The sequence below is a fragment of the Prunus mume genome, linkage group LG4 (genome assembly GCF_029339155.1).
Source record: "Prunus mume cultivar Tortuosa linkage group LG4, ASM2933915v1, whole genome shotgun sequence".
Taxonomy (NCBI): Eukaryota; Viridiplantae; Streptophyta; class Magnoliopsida; order Rosales; family Rosaceae; genus Prunus; species Prunus mume.
In genome coordinates this window covers 16882432-16901328 of record NC_142701.1, presented here as the reverse complement: position 1 = coordinate 16901328, position 18897 = coordinate 16882432, and the positions used below count along the sequence as shown (strand labels likewise).

The 18897-nt window shown below is 38.7% G+C and overlaps 3 protein-coding genes and 1 non-coding gene across 4 annotated transcripts; 3 read left to right on the top strand and 1 right to left on the bottom strand.

Annotated features, from left to right (window-relative positions):
• Positions 1-175: 175 nt before the first annotated feature.
• On the bottom strand, positions 176-247 carry TRNAQ-UUG (transfer RNA glutamine (anticodon UUG)). The gene has a single exon. It is a non-coding gene; the product is annotated as a tRNA-Gln (tRNA).
• A 2378-nt stretch (positions 248-2625) lies between these two features.
• LOC103330295 (DHHC-type zinc finger family protein) lies at positions 2626-6691 on the top strand. Its single transcript, XM_008232843.2, has 5 exons — positions 2626-3217; positions 3921-4103; positions 4807-5103; positions 5510-5743; positions 5893-6691. Exons 1-5 carry the CDS (start codon positions 3119-3121, stop codon positions 6415-6417), a joined length of 1338 nt encoding a protein of 445 aa, XP_008231065.2. The 5' UTR covers positions 2626-3118; the 3' UTR covers positions 6418-6691.
• An 818-nt stretch (positions 6692-7509) lies between these two features.
• On the top strand, positions 7510-10160 carry DRB3 (dsRNA-binding protein 3). Its single transcript, XM_008232842.2, has 4 exons — positions 7510-7589; positions 7842-8095; positions 8228-8447; positions 8549-10160. The coding sequence occupies exons 2-4, from the start codon at positions 7850-7852 to the stop codon at positions 9529-9531; spliced, it is 1449 nt and encodes a 482-aa protein (XP_008231064.2). The 5' UTR covers positions 7510-7589; positions 7842-7849; the 3' UTR covers positions 9532-10160.
• A 3393-nt stretch (positions 10161-13553) lies between these two features.
• Positions 13554-16344, top strand: LOC103330293 (glycerophosphodiester phosphodiesterase GDPD1, chloroplastic-like). The gene is made up of 7 exons (XM_008232841.3): positions 13554-13738; positions 13852-14033; positions 14709-14768; positions 14885-15166; positions 15271-15366; positions 15505-15701; positions 15858-16344. Exons 1-7 carry the CDS (start codon positions 13642-13644, stop codon positions 16102-16104), a joined length of 1161 nt encoding a protein of 386 aa, XP_008231063.2. The 5' UTR covers positions 13554-13641; the 3' UTR covers positions 16105-16344.
• The last annotated feature ends 2553 nt before the right edge of the window (positions 16345-18897 follow it).

Here is an 18897-nt window from a genome sequence, read left to right as displayed (position 1 = left end):
ATCTGAAGTAAAAATCTGTTTCAGCAGGAGCTGCTCGTAATCGAGGGAGAAGGTATTAACTATTCAGAAAGAAACAAACTGGTGACATGGCCCAGTGGGGAGATGTCTGTCTGGCTTTCTTCATATGAGATATCTGCTGGGCCCCATGCCAAAAAAACAAAAAACAAAAGTAAAAAGGTCCCACCGGGAGTCGAACCCAGGTCGCTGGATTCAAAGTCCAGAGTGCTAACCACTACACCATGGAACCCCGTCGGGTGCTTTTACGTCCAGATGCTTTCAAATACTGTTAATGGAGTTAGAACGATCACTAATTCCAAAACACCTGTCTGAGTCTGACTCTGTGAGTGGATGATAAAAGAATCACGTCATCTCATTTTCGGAAGCTCTTTTTATCTTTTTTATTTATTTATTCCGTACAACTGTTAATCCGATTTATTGTCTTTATTTGTTGTTTTTAGTGAGAGGAAAACAACTATGTATTTTATACAAGTGATATTCTAGATTCTCTAGTATACGGTAATGGTAGGAGTAATTTATAGTGAAAGGAACTGGAACTTGAGTACACATGACAATAATTTATAGTGAGAGTTGGAGGAGCAGCTGACTGCCTAACTTGTAATTTGTATATTGGTACCGCATGCTATTAATATTATATAAGTGGCAAAAGAGCAGGCACACATGGCTTGTCCAAATTTCAATGTGCAGGTGCAGCTGAGGCTGCTGCAAGCATCATGGATTTATGGTCATGGAAGGATTCATCATTCATTTAAGCACAAGGGAAGGAAGGGGGTTCATCCATCCATCATGCCACTTACCCTAATAATAACCCAAACGGTGTTATTCATTCTTGCAAGTTGCAGCTTTGCTTTGCTCATCTGCCACTTTACAGCAAGCTTCCATCAGCAAGTATAAACACACAAACACATACACAAATGAATGATGAATCCATTCGGCTCGTATGATTCAAAATAATAATGGAATAAAAGAAAGACACAGTTTATTAAAGGGGCACTACTGTTGCTGTTAGATCTCATTCTTGTTTAAAAATAAAGAATTTATGTCTTTAAACAATTCTCCAACCGCAGACAAAGCCTTCTTTTTTCTTTCTTTTTTTGTGCGCAAGGATTTCATTTTTAATTAAAAAATAAAATATTTAGTACTCAAAAGGCATTCTGTGAATTCCGGGAGTTTAATGGATTTTCCATCTAAAATTCCGTAAACAGAATGCATGGGGAACATGAAGAGCATTCAAATGGGTTTTAACAAAAATATTAAATTTTGATTGAGACGGTATTGGTTCAATATTATAATCAACTTATAATTACTTTCTTTTTTTTTTCCAATGAATGTCTCTAATGTGTAGGTATAGTAAGTTTATGCGTATCCATTTGGTTATGATTCTTGCTTTGTGTTTTTTTTAGTGCATTTTAGCTCATCATTTTAACTCAACGTGTACTATTACTATATTTTTCAACACTTGACATATGTCCATAGGTATAACCATAATTACACAAATACAAAGCAAATAGTCAGCTATGGTTATGTAAATGGACACATATCAAATATTGAGAAAGATGATAAAAATACACATTTGATTAAAGTGGTGAGCAATCTGTGCTTTTCAAGTCAAGTATATAATATATATATATATTTGGTTAATGTTTTGAGGAATGTCTCAATTATGTTTTGCAATGAGTAATATAATGTGACTAATGTCTACCACATACAATGGCGGTGGCATGAATTTTCTTTTGTGGGAAACACTATTGCAATACCATTAATAATGAAGATAAGTCGACTCTTAGATATAAGAAAAAAAAAATACAATCATATAAACATATTCATGCACAAATTAATAACACAACACATTCTACCTAGTTCCTCTACTGATGACACAAACAGAAGAATGAGAAGAGTGAGTCTAGAGAACAAGAATAATAACATAAGTAGAGGAATAGAGAAGATTGCCCCCCACCTTAGTCTTCTTTGAGGCATTTTATCAAACAACTTGCCCCCAGTAATTACTAAACTTCATAAAAATGGGCACTTCATAGTTAAATAATATAATTGAGTGAGGACATGTGCCTTCATTGGACTCATTAATGGATCTGCCAGTGACCACATATCTCCGCCTAGAAAATCAACAGCTTAAAAAAACCGCAGCCTAACAAAGATAGAAAAAAAAAAATCTAAAGGACGGCAGGAATATGACATGTCCTAAAAATATCCATTGTAATTATGTGAAGTGGAAATGAATGAACTCAAGAGTGAACCAAGTTGTTGTAAGTATGAAATCAACATTGATGTAACTTATGAGAAACATAATTATGAGGAGATTTTTATTATTATAAATCAACGAAAAATGAGATTCGATTTCATAAACTCGTTTAACACTGAAAAGAAAAAGGTTAATAGAATAAAGTTAGTTGGTAATCTATTACAGAATTTGTAAGTATCTGTCCAGAAGTAATTAAAGTGGAAAATATGGGATTGAAAAACCACTTATTTATTGTTTAGATATAGTTAGATACCAAATTCAGCTAAACTCAAAGTTATTTATACCTCAACCAAACACAGAGGAAAGGGTTCAAAACCCGACTAGAAGGAAGGGCAGGTCACATTCCTATGTTGGGGAGAAACAAAAAATAAAAAACTTAAAAACTTAAAAAAACGCACACTGGGACTGGGACTGGGTTCTCACCCACCACAGCCAGCCGCTCCATCCCCAGCCTCTTCACCCAATCAGAGCCCGCCACATCAGCCGATCCCCCCTGTAAAGCACATACACACAACAGTGATAGAACCTCTGCTGCTTTAGCACCCCCAAAGTAATAAGCCAAGGCAAAGCCACCTCCAAAAGGATGAAGAAAAACCCTTTTGCCCCAACCCCACCCGCATGCCTTGTCGCCCAACCTTAACTATTCACTCTGCTCGCCGGAACCCGACCCATTTGCCCACCCCAAAAGAGCCCTCGAGCTCCTTTTTCCATTCCATTTTTGGTCTTCCCATATTTCCTTAGGGTCTGAGAGTCGACATCATTGTATCGGCTATCGAGCGAGGAGGATCTTATTGAGCTGAAACTCAGACTGAAACTGAGAGCGTTGGTGGTGAGGAAGCGATGTACGTGGTGCCTCCGCCCCAGCGATCGGATCCGGCTTCCGGATCCGCCGGCGCCTCCACTGATTTGCGGGTCTACCAAAATTGGAAAGGCAGCAATGTCAGTTCCCTTTTTATTCTCTTTTTCCTCTTCTCCCTTTAGCCTGATAATATTTTCTTCCTTTTCTTTTTTATTTTTGCTAGATTTTTTCCGGAATAATTTCAGTGGCTCCCTATTTATAGTTTTAGGACTTGATGGATTACGATTTTGTGTCGCACAATTCTCATTGATAATGTTGGTTACTATTTTTATATTATTGTGATTGTGATTGGTATTATTGTTGTTACCTCACTACTATTGGTCATATGTTTTTATAACTATTTTTGGATAGATGTTACCGTCAAGGAATGAAATTTTTTCTTTTGCCTCTTGAAAAAGTTTAGAAGTAATACGGAAACGATGTAAGAAAATTAGATTTCATATGAGAGACGTTGCAATTTGAATATAATGAAAACAGTGGAATACAAGAATTGATACGGATGACCCTATACATTCGAGACAAAGACAAGGATGATTATGAAGTCGACTCATTTTGTGTTCATTAACAAGGAATTATAGTATAGGTGGCAATTGTTTGTAGATTGATAAGCATAGAGCTTATGTTTTACATGTATTTGAATGCCAAGCTTGGCTTGTTGGATGCTGCTTGTGGTGCAGTACCTTGCCTTGTATGAATGGCATTATTATTATTATTATTTTGGTTGAAAAGAGTATGAATGGCATTATGAAAACTTACATATATGTTATTTTTGCTTCTTTGCAGATATTTTTCCTTCAGGGAAGGTTTATTTTCGGACCAGATGTAAGATCACTGGGGCTGACCATATTTCTAATTGTTGCTCCTGTCACAATTTTCTGCATCTTTGTTGCAAGAAAGTTGATGGACCATTTCTCACATCACTTGGGAATATTGATAATGGTTGTCGCTGTGGTATTCACAGTTTATGTGAGTTCTCTCTCTAAATCACACACTGCGTATTTGTGTATGGGAAAATTTATTTTGCCAGACAATTTGGCATGTTATGTTGAAAGCTACTAACAGGACTATTGATTTGGTGGAATCATCTTAGAATGTGGGGTCCTGATTCACAATTTTCACACTATAACATGCTAGTTTCTGTCGCAGAGATTAGTGGGGAACATGGTAAGCTTATGGAGGATTGAACTTGTTATGAGATATGGATTGGTGTAAGTTGGTAGTGGGTCCTCATGGAGCATATCGCTTCCTCTGAGTATGATACCCTTTCTATGAGTGATTGTTATCAATGCAGTTTGTAGGTTGTTGTAGAGTTTACTCTGTCTTAAACCTTTACCACTATAGACAGGCTTCAATATGAGTCTAGGTTATTGAATCTACTTTGGTATTGTCAGTTTTCTTCCCTTCACAGGAGTCTTTGTAGAAGTAAATGATAATCAATTAGGTGATAATCAATTAGGTTTGTAGAGTTGTTGTAACTTGTAACAAGTTCTGGAGTTTCTAGTAAAATTGTGCCTCCACAAGCACCCTATTCTAAAATTTATTTATTGTTTGTATCTCTACTAGATTTGAGAGTTGGGCCTGGGAAGTCGCAGGTGGATATAGTGATAACTTTAGATATGTTGATGTACCTGCAGTGTGAAAATATAATGACACAATGATCTATTTTCAGGATTTAGTTCTTCTCCTGCTAACCTCCGGAAGAGATCCTGGTATAATTCCCCGTAACACACACCCCCCAGAGCCAGAAGGATTTGATGGGAACGTAGAGGGGGGGGCTGGACAAACACCACAGTTGCGTTTGCCTCGCATCAAGGAAGTAGAGGTGAATGGAATCCCTGTCAAGATCAAGTATTGTGATACTTGTATGCTTTATAGACCTCCTCGCTGCTCCCACTGTTCAATATGCAACAATTGCGTAGAAAGATTCGATCACCACTGTCCTTGGGTTGGGCAGTGTATTGGGCTGGTAAGTAATTCTTTCATTAGACTCATGCCTTCTGATTGCTCTGCCAATGTATATGAAATGAGACAAACAGACACATTGGGCGCTCACACGCATAATATGTGCATTCTTTCAAACTATATACATGCATGAATGTCTGCATACATACATTGGTAATTGTAGTAATATACCCAAGATTTGAAATATACAAGTCTCCACCTGGAATCAACAAAGAAAGTGGACTATTAAATGATTCAGTCACTGGCATATGGAGGTAGCTCACATCACGTGCTTGAGCTTATCTGGTTAAATATGTGTTCTTGATTTGGCTTTGTTTCATTTACTGGCATGGAATATACCTGTTGCTGATGTGATGGATTCTCAGTTGCCTATGGAAAATATATCTGAACATTCACTAATTTGGGTGCAGAGAAATTATCGATTCTTCTTCATGTTTGTGTTCTCCACAACCCTTCTTTGTATATATGTTTTTGCATTCTGCTGGGTCTACGTTAGAAGGATCATGGGAACAGAGGACACGACAATTTGGAAAGCAATGATTAAAACTCCAGCCTCTATTGTCCTAATAGTTTACACTTTCATATCAATGTGGTTTGTTGGTGGTCTTACGGCCTTCCATTTATATCTCATCAGTACAAATCAGGTGAGAGATCCATCTCAACATGTCACAACCCTTTAGTGCAGAACTATTTGCGTTGTTTTTACAGGAGCTTATAGTTTACACTTTCATATCTACACGATTCATCTTTTAGTATGAACAGGAGCTTATATCTATTTGCGTTGTTTTTACAGACTACATATGAGAATTTCCGGTACCGATATGATAGGCGAGCCAACCCCTATAACAAAGGAGTGGTTGAGAATTTCAAGGAAATATTTTGTACCACCATTCCCCAGTCCAAGAACAATTTCAGGGCGAAGGTGCCAAGGGAACCTGGGTTGCCTCCTCGGTCAGGGGTTGGAGGTTTTATGAGCCCAAATATGGGAAAAGCTGTGGAGGACATTGAAATGGGCAGAAAAACGGTGTGGGGAGACATGAATGCTGGGGGTGATCATTACGAAGGGCAACTTAACAACAATGATCGCTTAAATTTAAAGGATGGTGAATTAGGTGAAGTTTCCCCAGATATAAGGACTACAGTCGATGAAACTGTGGATCGTGCTGGAATACACCCCAGGCGATCCAGCTGGGGAAGGAAAAGTGGAAGCTGGGAAATGTCCCCCGAAGTTCTTGCTTTGGCAGCTAGAGTCGGGGAACCGAACCGCACGGGTGGGAGTAGCAGTGGTGGCTTGACAAATGAGAACCGACATACATAGGCAGCCAAAATGTGACAGACCAGTATAGTAGGGGAATGGAGGATTTGATTGTGTGGCAGCGGAGTGGTGGTTTGTGTTCGTGCGTGGCCATTTAACACCCACATTAATATTATGTGCAATTTGGGGAAGGGTCTTTTGTAAGTGTTGGGTTGGCCATTGTGCATTTAGGAAGGAATTTGTGTGTTGTATGAGTGAGCTTTCTTGTTTTTGTATTGCATTTGTGGAATTAGTTAGTTCCTAATTGTATTGCAATTGTGGTGGAGTTACTGCGCTCTCTCTCTCTCTCTCTCTCTCTCTCTCTCTCTCTCTCTCATGAATTTAATGAAGATTTTTTAGTTTCTGCACCAAAGGAAAAAAGAGAGAAGAAACTTGGTTTTTCACACGTTTGCTCTGATTTTTAAAACAAGGTTCTAGGTCAGGAGGATTTTAAAGTTTGGCTAGTGTTCACGCCGCCCTAGATTTAAATTTGACGCAAGTTACTTTAATTTAAAGGTTGCAAGTAAACTAAACACTTATTTATTACTAGCTAGTCTTCGTTGTGGAAAAATGAGGCCAGCTGCGTGAAAGAGCAGAGCATGAATATCATTTGCCAGCAAAGAGCTATAATCACTGACCACAGCACAGAGCCAGCCAAGTTGGTGTCAAACTTCAAATTCAACGCTGTCATTGCACGTATAGAATGTGGTCGGTAAATTAACCCCCACGCCCCAAAAACAAAAGCAGCAGATGGAGAATGATTTGTAAAATTTGTATCCCTGCAAGGATTCTTGTGTAATTTGACCCTCCTATATCCAATAACAAGTCTACGACCCCCCACCCCCAAAAAAAAGCTGATTTTGGCTCTGGCTCCTCCTCAATCATCGTTACACGAGAAAGCTTACCGTAATGGGAAAAGATTTCATTTGAGTTAGTAACGGTTGGTAAAACCCTAAAAGAGAAAAAAAGAACCTAACCTAAGCGGAATAAAATAATAAAGAGAAGCCAGGAGGAGTAATTAAAGCTTCACTTTGACATTTTCACTCCACCTAGTTAGTAGTTACCTACCTTCAACTTCAATATTTACTTCCTTTTCTTTCTTCTCCTCTCCACCCCCACTCTTACTATCAGATGCTTTTGTCCTGAGAGACAAAGAAGACTCCCAAGAAGCCAATGTAGGAGGACTAAGGAATCTGGTGAGTTGCTTGCTTGATTCTGTCTTAGTTTTATCAGTTGGTTGAGTTCAGTTTCTTCACTCTTTTGGTGGGCTGATAATATCTCCTGCCTAAGCCTTACATTACATATATAATTAGTGTCTCTGAGTCTCAGCTAATTTTCAAGTGATGGGTTTTGCTTTTAAGATTGTATGGAATAATGGAAATCATATATATATAATATGGCTTCATCATGTAGAATTTGATGGTTTGTTTGGATGTATTTTGTGAAAGGCGATATCATGTATAAGAACCAGCTGCAGGAGCTTGCACAGAGAAGCTGTTTCAACCTGCCTTCCTATGCGTGCGTCAGACAAGGACCAGATCATGCACCCAGATTCAAAGCTTCTGTCAACTTCAACGGTGAGATCTTTGAAAGCCCGAACTACTGCACCACATTGAGACAAGCAGAGCACGCAGCTGCAGAAGTAGCCCTCAATAAACTCTCCACAAGAGGCCCTTCCAGGTCTCTCACTGCAAGAGTTCTTGTAAGTTGGTTTCTTTCCCAACCAACTACCAAGATAAGCTAGAGCCTCTCTGTTTTCAGTTACTTTTCAATTATTAATTAGCAAGTTTTCTTACTTCATTTCATACCTTTTTGTGGATTGTGTCTGATCAAGGATGAAACTGGAATTTACAAAAACCTCCTTCAAGAAACCGCTCACAGAGCTGGGCTGAAGCTCCCTGTGTACACCACCGTAAGATCAGGTCCTGGCCATGTCCCAGTTTTCACTTGTACTGTAGAGCTTGCTGGCATGAGTTTTACAGGTGAGGCAGCCAAAACCAAGAAGCAAGCCGAGAAGAATGCTGCAATTGCAGCATGGTCTGCCTTGAAAAGAAGTATCTTCTCATTTCCCATTCTCTCTCACAATTTGGTTTAGTTGGTATTTTTTAGCAAAATGAAATTGCTTTATCAAGTATACATCTTTGTGCAATGCCAGGCTTGGGGCCATGGACAGCTAAAGAAGCAGAAGAACAGGACCAGGCAGTTGTGACAGGGGTGCTCTCAAATTTTAGACCCAAAGATGATCACAATAGCAAACAATTTATAAGGAGGAGAGATCAAATTCAAGCAAGGAGAAGAATGGTCAGGGGCCAATTCCACAGAGACAATACTATTGCCTCTACATCATCATCTCCATCATCATTATCCTCCACATCCAGTGCTGCTAACTCTCTACAGAATCAACACTGGAGGCTGATAGATCTGTTAACAGATTTGGTTCCAGAAGTTTCAAAGGAGAAGCAAAACAGCTTTGCATCTCTGCTTCCTCCACCCCCACCAAGAACAGCCTCAAAGATTTTGCCACCAACTACACTGCTCAACAAAGACAACTCCTCTTCCTACACATTATCCAATTCCAATTATAGGCCTATCCCAGTACTACAAGTTAATGTGAGGAGGGGATCACAAGTTATTCCACCTCCATTGGAAGACCACCAAAGGGATGAGGAAGAATGGCTTGGTACTGGAAAATCAGATATCATTATTAGTAACAACAAGGCCATTGAAAAGGAGGGTCCTAGTAATTCAAATTCAAGTTCTGCATATAGGCAATTTCCATTAGGTCCAATGAAGGCATTGCCTACAAGTAGCCACATGATGGACAGAGCCATGTACACTGGAGGTTTCAGCCCGCACAGGATTGCCCCTGCAGTTCAAATCAGATCAGTGATCCCAGTTTGTGCAGCACCACCAGCACCACAATCAAACCCTTCAAGAATGATGTCAATGAAAGACACTTCACAGGCAGCCTTAAGTGCTTCTTCTTCTTCTACAAATTCAGTGCCCATGCAACCAGGAACAGAGGTCTCCTCATCAGCCAGTTCAAAGTTCAAAATGCCCGGGTCAAGCTCAACTCAGCTGGGTTCTGAGTTCAACAAGCTACAGTTAGGAGGAGGAAAAGACAGTAAGATAATCTGAATCTCCTAAATGAAATGAACCCATAATTACAGTTGTCTTTTTACTTGGATGGGATGGGATGTTTACTAAACTTGTGCTTGTGGTCTCAGAAACCCATGATTTTTGTGTCATGGTGGAATCTCACATACTTTTCACCTTGGCATGGCATGTATTAAATTACTGCTTCTTCCCACTGCCCAGAGAGAGAGAGAGAGAGAGATGTAGAGACGTAGAGAGAGTAGCAAAGCAATAAATGAGATATGGGAGAGTGGTTGCAGAGGATAAGAGGGGAGAGAGAGAAGTTAGGAGGCAGATGAGGGTAGCAATTAAGGAGCCTGAAGAGGGCCAACAGACACTTGTAGCGATTAATGCAAGCAATTAATTTACCCTCAGAAATATTTAATGCTTCTGTCTTCACCATTAATGCTCTCCTTCCTATCTCTCAAGGAAGACAGAGAAAGAGAGATATAATAGGCAGAAAGAGAGATATAATAGGCAGACAGCTTTTCTTCATCTTATCTTCTTCCTTTTGTTTATTTAATAGCTAGCGAGAAGCAATTGGGAGACTTTTGATACTTGGTTGGAGGAGGTTATTGTATAATATTTTGAATGAATGAATGAGAAAGAAAGTAGCCGTTGTGTTGTGTTGATATAGGTGCAGTGCAGTGCAGTGCAGGCATGCAGGGTAACGTAAGGTACTAGCTAGCTAGCAAGCGAAGCCCAACCAACCCAATTGGGGCTCATTTTCAAATCATGAGCTAATTGTTTGTGTTTTCTAGTTTCTTTCTACAGCCAGCCAGCCAAAAAGGCAGGCACCATCACCATGTCTTAGTTAGCTTTGACTTTGGAAAAAAAATCATCAGAAATGAAATGAGTAGTTTAATGGTGAAGTTTTGGGTTAATCACAAAACGGTGTGGTGGTGGTGGTGGTGGGGCTGTTGGGTTAATTAGGTCATGAATAATCACATCAGATATCTGTAAATTAAATCACTTGGAATTTATTAGGGGTCTTGGAAAGATTCCACAGAAAAGCTTTAATAGTGGTACGTACGAATCAAACACCTTCCCTCCCACTTGTTAACTCTACGAATGAATGTGATGAACCCTAAACCTATTTACCTCAAATAATGGCATACAAGACATTTGGTCTGACAACAAGAAGGAACAAAGCTGCACGATGCACCAACCATGACATGAAATAACCGTCAACATAATAAGATTGGGCTCTTTTTAGGCTTGATGGCTTCCTTTCCTTTCTGTCCAGAATTGCCAATCCTACGTGCTTAACTCATCTGCCGAGCCCAATTCAGATGATAACACAAAATTGGGCTCATTGAACTCACACCTTAAAGCCGTGTAGGGCTAGTTAGCTTCTGTCCAAATAATTATAGACCGATGCTATCAGGCGACCCAAAACATAAGGAATTCCAAGCCCAAAATTAAAGTAAAATCGACAACAATGAAGAAACAACTCCTCCTACAAGGCATAGAAAGCAAGAATATTGCACCATGCTCCAATAATCTAGCGACTTCCGCTTTTTTCTTCTTCTTTCTGTTTTGAAGAATCTAGGGACTTTTTTTTGGACATGACTTTTCATATAATCATTAAATCATGTGTGTTTCTTATCTCATTTATGACTAGGCCGTTGATGAGAGATATAAAAAAAGTTTGTAGTCGTATACAAACAGCTGAAAACGGAGTAATTTTTGCATGTTTATGAGTACGTCAATTTAGGTGTACCATCCAATATACATAGAATATGTGGAAATATTTTTATTTTTGTTTTATTTTTTAAAAGCAGTGCATTTAGTTGGAGAGTTCAAACACGCCTCCTATATATCTTGGATTGTACCCCGAACATGCAAAAACAATTCATGAAAATGGGCTGTGTGTTTTATTGGGCGTGAAAAGGTGGAAGTTTCCCACAATTTCTCCTACATGAGTTAGAATCTGATTCATCACGATGAACAAAATGGGGTAATTGACTAGGCTGGCTGATAAGATAGTGTCTAGAGCATGAATCTTGGAAAGATAAAGCGTCATATTGGAATTGCATGGGTTCCTTAATGAAATCGAGTGTACGATATTGAATTGTGCAGAAAAATTAACCTCTGTGTATTATACGTACATCATATGAGAAGAGAAAGAAATTGGCAACATCAATCCAGCGAGGCCACTGCTTTTCTCTCTCTTACTCTTTCTCTCCTGATGCGAATGGCACGAGATTCTCTGTGCTTTGCTTTAGCTTTGGTGACAAAAGCTAAGCTCAATGTTTGGAACAGTGGTAACCAACTCACCTTTCTATTATTTCCTTTCCCTTCTCCATTAATTTTTCCTTTTTTTTAAATTTGTTTTTCAGTTTTTTTATACAATGAGTTAAAAGAGTATTTAATATTACACCCGAACTCCTAGGTTCAATTTTCCTATCTCTCAATATTTGTTTTCATATATTTTGTTAGTTCACATATCGTTTTCCATCTGCCCCAGCTAGCGCTAGCCAGAATATTTTGTGCAGACAAGGATGGAAATGGAATCGTCTGGTTTAGTTGAGCAACATTATATTCATTCTAATTGGAGCTGTTACAACTTAATATACTATTAATTTGTTAATCGTGGATTGGAAATTGACAATGTCCTCCTCCTTGTAAGAGTAAAAGTAAAAGTTCCCCATCCCCAACTAAACTAATTCTTTTGTTTTCGGGTCGAAATTCCCAATGAGCTATTTGTCACAGAAATCATCAAACCAGAAAGCGTTGAGTGGCAAAACAGACAAGAAAACGAAAACAAGTGAAGATCGATGCTGCTGGCAGCCTGGCACCAACACCAACACCAACTATGGAGTGGATCATTGAGGTCATATTTTTATTATAACAGAGATCCAGACAGATAAGCCTACCGTGGTTACACATCATCTCCCCACCCCTTATCCATTTCTTATTATTTTCTATCTTTTAGTGGTCGATCATCATTCTTGCATTGCCATTTGCACACACATGCAGCTTCTACCTCTTTTTTTCTTTTTTTCTATTTTTAATTGGTCGAAGAGCTTCTACCTCATTATACCCAAGTATGAAACCGAAAAACAAAACAACAAAGAAACGACCGGGGGACTTTTGAGAGTCTTTGACTGTTAAGAAAACGTTAGCGGAAGAAGAGAAGAAAAAAACAACTCACGTGCCGGTGCCGGTGCCGGTGCCGGCATTGTCAAAGACCCGACACTTTCGGACCACGCCACGCGGTGACACGGACCTTATCTTAACTTATCCGATCATACTTGGCGCTGACACGAATTGTATATTTTTAAGTTTGGGACATTCCGAAACAGTATTGGTTCTTCGGAAATTTTTTGGTTTTTAAACAGTTTTTCCGAAACAGTTGGTTCTTCACCAAAATATATATATATATATATATATATAGTTTTCTTCGGATTGGTTTATGATTTTTAGTCTTAACCGTTGGATCGCATGCAACAATGCTTATTAAATTCATAACATATTTAATAGATGGCTGAGATTAAAAAATCTTAAGCAGAAAAGCTCCCAACAAAACAATATATTTCGAGTCCATCTTCCAGAGTCCAGACCTAACCTTCCCACCGCACGCACGTGCCAGGTGGCGCCCACTAATAATATTTTTTTCTTTTTCGTCACACGTGGAAAACACGTTATTGTTGTGCCAAGCTAGTTATAATGCGTTTCCGACAAAGAAAATTACAATAGTTGTCCGGATCGAAATGTAAAAATGAAAAAGCTTTTATTACAAAGGCATACCATAAGATCAATAACACGTGTATATTTGGTGTTTTTTTTGGTTGGTTTGGTGGGAAAGAAAAAGGAATATTAATGAGGTTAACGGTGTTGAGAGGGTCCAACAAAAAAAATATTGTGTTGAGAGGGGAAGAATAATGGAATATCCAGAGTATAAGCGGAGGGGAGGGAATATTCTGAAGAGAGATCCCGTTCCGTTTGGCTTGGCTCGCGTCGGTCGTCCTTTTCACTCCTAAATAAATATAAATACCCCCCCTTCCTCCATACTCTAGCTTCAAATCTACAAAGCTTCACAATACTTTGTTGCGTCGCCCCGTCTCTTTTAATTTCCCCGTCTTTAAACAAATAAAAAAATATATATATATGGCTCTCAAGGCCGTCCTTGTCTCCGACGTCCCCAACCTCGACCAGGTGCCGGAAAATGCCTCACTGGCGCTCTACTCCACCCGCTTCTCCAAAGGTACATAATACATATACGTGTTCAATTACTAATCTTTATTAATTTGTTTCAATTGTTGTGTATTTTAGAGATATTAACAGGATTTACTTTTTGAACATGGTGTTATTTTATAGGAGTGGAAATGGGTCGGGTGGCATCAAGGATACCCAAGTTTCTGGTGATAGGACACAGAGGGAATGGTATGAACGCGTTACAGTCGTCGGATAGGAGAATGAGAGCCATTAAAGAGAACTCCATCGCGTCCTTCAACTCAGCCGCCAACTTCCCCATTGATTTCGTCGAATTTGATGTTCAGGTGAGAGAGCTTCCTTGCTTGTTATATTATTTCCTCTGTTTCTCTCTGTTTCCCAATTCAATTCAATGAACTCAACCCAACAATGCCCCTGTGTCTCTGGATTTTTCGGTGGGCTCTTTCTGTTTTTCACTTGTTAATATGTTATTTATTTATTTTTACGCATGCAAATTGTCGAAACTTGAATTCCGCCGTTTTAGCTGTCTGTCGCCGCATACGCGTTGTTGGTGTCGGTATGCGCATGAGAATGAGAATGAATTTGATCGAGTCCGCAGTAAAACCCGCCCCTGTTTGAGGGTATTTCTGTAAATTCAACTTCTTCTTTTTTTCCTCTTTTCCGGTGGATTTGTTTGGTTTTCCGAGTTGAAGGGGGTTAAGCTCTTCGAGTCCTCCGTTTCAAGTTTCTGTTTTTTCTATCGTTTGTATTTGTGTGGGATTTGTCTGCCCGAAACTTTTCTTTTGAGTTTGAAATGGTACTGATTATATCTCCTTTTCTTTGCATTTGTTTTTCCTTCCTTAATATTTTGGAATTTGGATTGAAATTACAAGAATGGAGGTGAATGAAGCTAAAAGAAAAAGAGGAAAAGAAAAAAAAAAACAGAAGAAAAGAAACCCCAAAAAAAAAAACGAGGAAAAATGAAACAGGAAAGTGAAACCCAATGTGGTGGCTTTTTGTAGGTAACCAAAGATGACTGCCCAGTCATTTTCCACGACAACTTCATCCTCTCCGAAGAAAATGTAAGCTTTATTTTTCCACCCCTTCTCTTATTATTGAATTTTCCTTTTCTGATTACTTACGTACGTAGAAATTTTAAACTTGGATAATGTTTTGGTCGGTTTTGATTTTGCAACAGGGGACTGTGTTTGAGAGGAGAGTAACAGAACTGTGTCTGTCGGAGTTTCTTTGCTACGGCCCACAAAGAGAGGCAGGGAAGGAAGGAAAAACTTTGTTGAGGAAAACCAAAGATGGTAAAATAGTAAGATGGGATGTTGAAAAAGATGACCCTTTCTGCACACTCCAAGAAGCCTTCGAGCAGGTTGAACCTTCCCTGGGCTTCAACATCGAGTTGAAATTCGACGACTGCATTGTTTACGAACAGGACTATCTCATCAACGTCTTTCAAGCCATCTTGCAAGTACGCAGCACATCATGCCCTTTTGATCATTTATAGCAATCTTTAATCATATCTTTTTATAATCGGTACTGATTCAAGTCTCTTAATTTTGTTTTGTTGGACAGGTGGTGTTGAACTACGCCAAAGACAGGCCCATCATCTTCTCAAGCTTCCAACCCGATGCTGCGCTGCTTGTTAAAAAGTTGCAGAGCACCTATCCTGTAAGCACTTGTCATATAATTGCTTGCTTCAAAGTTGTCTTATATATCATATATGTTGATCAATTGCTGATGATTTGCCAACTATTCTAGATATGGGGTGTGAATTACTAAAGTTGCTGAATCAATTGATGATGGCAGGTTTTTTTCTTGACAAATGGTGGGACGGAGCTTTACTATGATGTGAGAAGGAATTCTTTGGAGGAAGCAATAAAGTTGTGTTTGGAGGGTGGTTTGCAAGGTATTGTGTCGGAGGTTAAAGGTGTGTTCAGAAATCCTGGGGCGCTGACCAAGATCAAGGAGGCCAAGCTTTCACTCCTAACATACGGAAAATTGAAGTAAGCTTGTGGACTTTGATTTGCTCAACAGATTTCTTGCTTAGCCCATGTTCTGGTTTACGTTGATCTTTCAAATTTGAGTTGTGTAAAGAAAAAAGTTTGAACTTTGAGAATTATGAATGTTAAATTGATGAAATATATATGATGAAATTGCAGCAATGTGGCGGAAGCTGTTTACATGCAGTACCTAATGGGAATCGAGGGAGTGATAGTAGATCTTGTGCAAGAGATCACCGAGGCGGTGTCGGATATGATTAAGCCAACAACAGCTGAAGACGGGGGGGACAAGAATCTGTTGGAAGGAGACGGGAAGATGCAGATGCAGGTGAAATCAAAGCCAGAGTTCTCGCAGAGGGAGCTTTCGTTTCTTTTGAAGCTGATTCCAGAGTTGATACAGATCTGATACAAGGATTGCCACTTGCGCTTTTCTTGTTTCAAATATATTTTCTCCTTTTATTTAGGGCCTATACTCATCACTCAAGTCTGGAGGTTGACGCATCTTATTCTATGGTCGTTGTTCGTTGTACATAATTTGGTCTTGTTTTTTATAGCACAGGCGTTGTGCGCTCCTCCATTATCCATCCATACATGTATCTCAGAAATTCTATGTTAATTAGTTGAGCAGCTTAGTTTCTTCTTCTAAGTTATACTCTCTCTCTCTCTCTCTCACACACACACACACGCGGTCTAAACTTCATTTATTTTGTAAGTGGTGGAGATAGTGAATTGAAAAAGAAAAAACTGAGATGGAAGATTAGAGGAACCTTTTTATGAGAAGAAACCAAAAACAATATAATTTGTTAAGCAGAATTAAATTTTCGATTTTTGGAAGGCGAAAGTGGTTGATTGTGTGATGTGATTCACTTGTATAATTTGTTACTTGTTGCGTTATTGGTTTGTGCTTTATGTCCTGGCAGTGGCGACCAACACATTAATATTAATTAGCGTATGAAATGGTTTTTGCTGATTTGGAATGGCATGGGAAACTTTACCTACGCTAGTGCACCCGGGCTTATTGCTTGTTGTGTTATTGTTCATAAACTTAGCCGAACACTGTTGCAGCCCAATCTTAATATGGGCTTAACCCAGATTGTGAATTTTTTTTTTTCGGTTACAACCAGATTGTGATATTTATTTATGCCTCGTTTGGTCAAGATCGATCAGTCTAATTATATTGGATAATAATTTTCTCCGTGCTTAGAGCATTTTCAAGGAAGCATGCAAATGAAATAGGCAAAATTGTACTGTAATAATTTAGGTGGCATGTTGCCTACCCATTTGCCTCATGAAAAAGGTTAATCACTTCAAGGGATTAGGCAATGCAAGTCTACAAATCATTATTTTATATATATTTTATAGAAAAGTAAAGATGATATTTATTATAAAAAGTAAGTGGGGCTTAATATACATTTTCACTTTAAAGTAGACAATATTGCCTTGTTGGGGATAGTGGGTATATTTTGTCCACCCATTTGCCTTTTTTCTTGGAGTATGAAAATACTGATGTAGCAAGACAAATGATTTTGCTTACTCTTTTGCATCTTTCCTTGGAGGTTCTCTTATTGGGCTTATATGCTAATCAACCAAAATGATTAAGGATGATTATGAAGGGTAGCTGCTCTTCTCTCAAGTACTATTTTGTTATTTTCGGTCATTAACACTATGACACACACAATGAGGGGTTCATTCCCACTATCCAATAATATAAAGAAAAAGCTGATTTGAGGATGTGGAATTCACATTCCAAATCGCTTTCTTGCTTTATCTTCTTAGTCCAATGGAAGTATTGAACTTACCCCTCACCCACAACTGCTCGTAGTTGCAGCTCCTGATCAATTAATCAAAGACCTAAACTAAACTATTAGTATTACTAATTAGCGGAGAAGATGATCATAGACCCATGGTGGCTTGCTATTCATATATAGAATAGAAGCTTGGGGAGCATGTATTTATAATTTAGTTGAGAAGAAAACCAAGTGTAGTTGAGTTTGAGAAGAAGATGGTATTTTGTTTAACTTAGATTTTCAAACACAGCATGGCAGAACACACGACAAAGTAGCAAACAGGTAGCTAGGCTTGCTAGCTTCTTGAATATTACTAGATAGAGAAGATAGCATTAATGTGAGAAGATATAATAAGAAATAGAAAAATTAGATGATGATGGGCATCTCCACCACCGCCACAGTAACGAATCTCACAGCACTCTGTCTGTGTCAACAATTTCAAGACAAGACCACACTACAAGGTGGAGCTAGCGTATATATATTTATGAATTTGTTTCTTTCTTGGTTTTGGTCGAAGTCGATGTGTTTCACTTTCAAACACGCATCTAGGGATGTACATGTTGTATGATGTATGCGGTGTTGTTCAAAGTTTCAACTTTCAACTTCAAGGAGGGAGGAGGCAAATGCTATTCTCTTAAATTGTTTGTTTATTATGGTATATGGATATGATTTATTTGTTGTTGTAACTTGTATCCATCTTATCATGATCAACATGTTTGACCTAGGCCATTTATTTTTAATTGCCCCAACATGTATATATTAATCTCTTCGCTGGCGTTGGCTGGCCCATCTGGGAAGCATCTGGGAAGCAAGGGTTGGTTGCAGCCAAAAGCTATTTCCTCAAAATTCACTATATAAATAATAGAGAGACCTAATAAGTGAGATGTAAGCATTAAAAAAATAAAGAATTGTGATGGAAAATCATCTTCTTTTCATTTGATACATTTCTGATGATCTTTTATTGAATAATTATACGTACTTTGCAAGGAATCATGAAAAAATTGAAACTAGGTTAATCATCTCTGAAACTGAAATGCATCCACAGACAGAGAGACTAGAGTATGTTTAATCAGATACGTTTGTCCACAAAACAAATGGACAACAGCCAGCCACATAAATTAAGTCAAGATAATAATAAAAGGTCGTACAAGTTAAAACAAGAGTAGGTAAGCGAGACCAAGCAGATAGATAAAGATTAAACTTCAAAGACTGCCTGCCTGCCTGCCTGCCTGCCTGCCTTGTAAATTGAAATGTTGCCATCAGCAGCAGCACAACCCAAAAAAAAAAAATGTGGCACACATGAAGTGACTGACAGACAGACCAGTAGAAGAAGAAGAAGAAGCGCATGCTTATTGACCAAAAGGCAGATGATTGGATTTTCAACTTTGGCCTTTACTAATACTGATACTAAT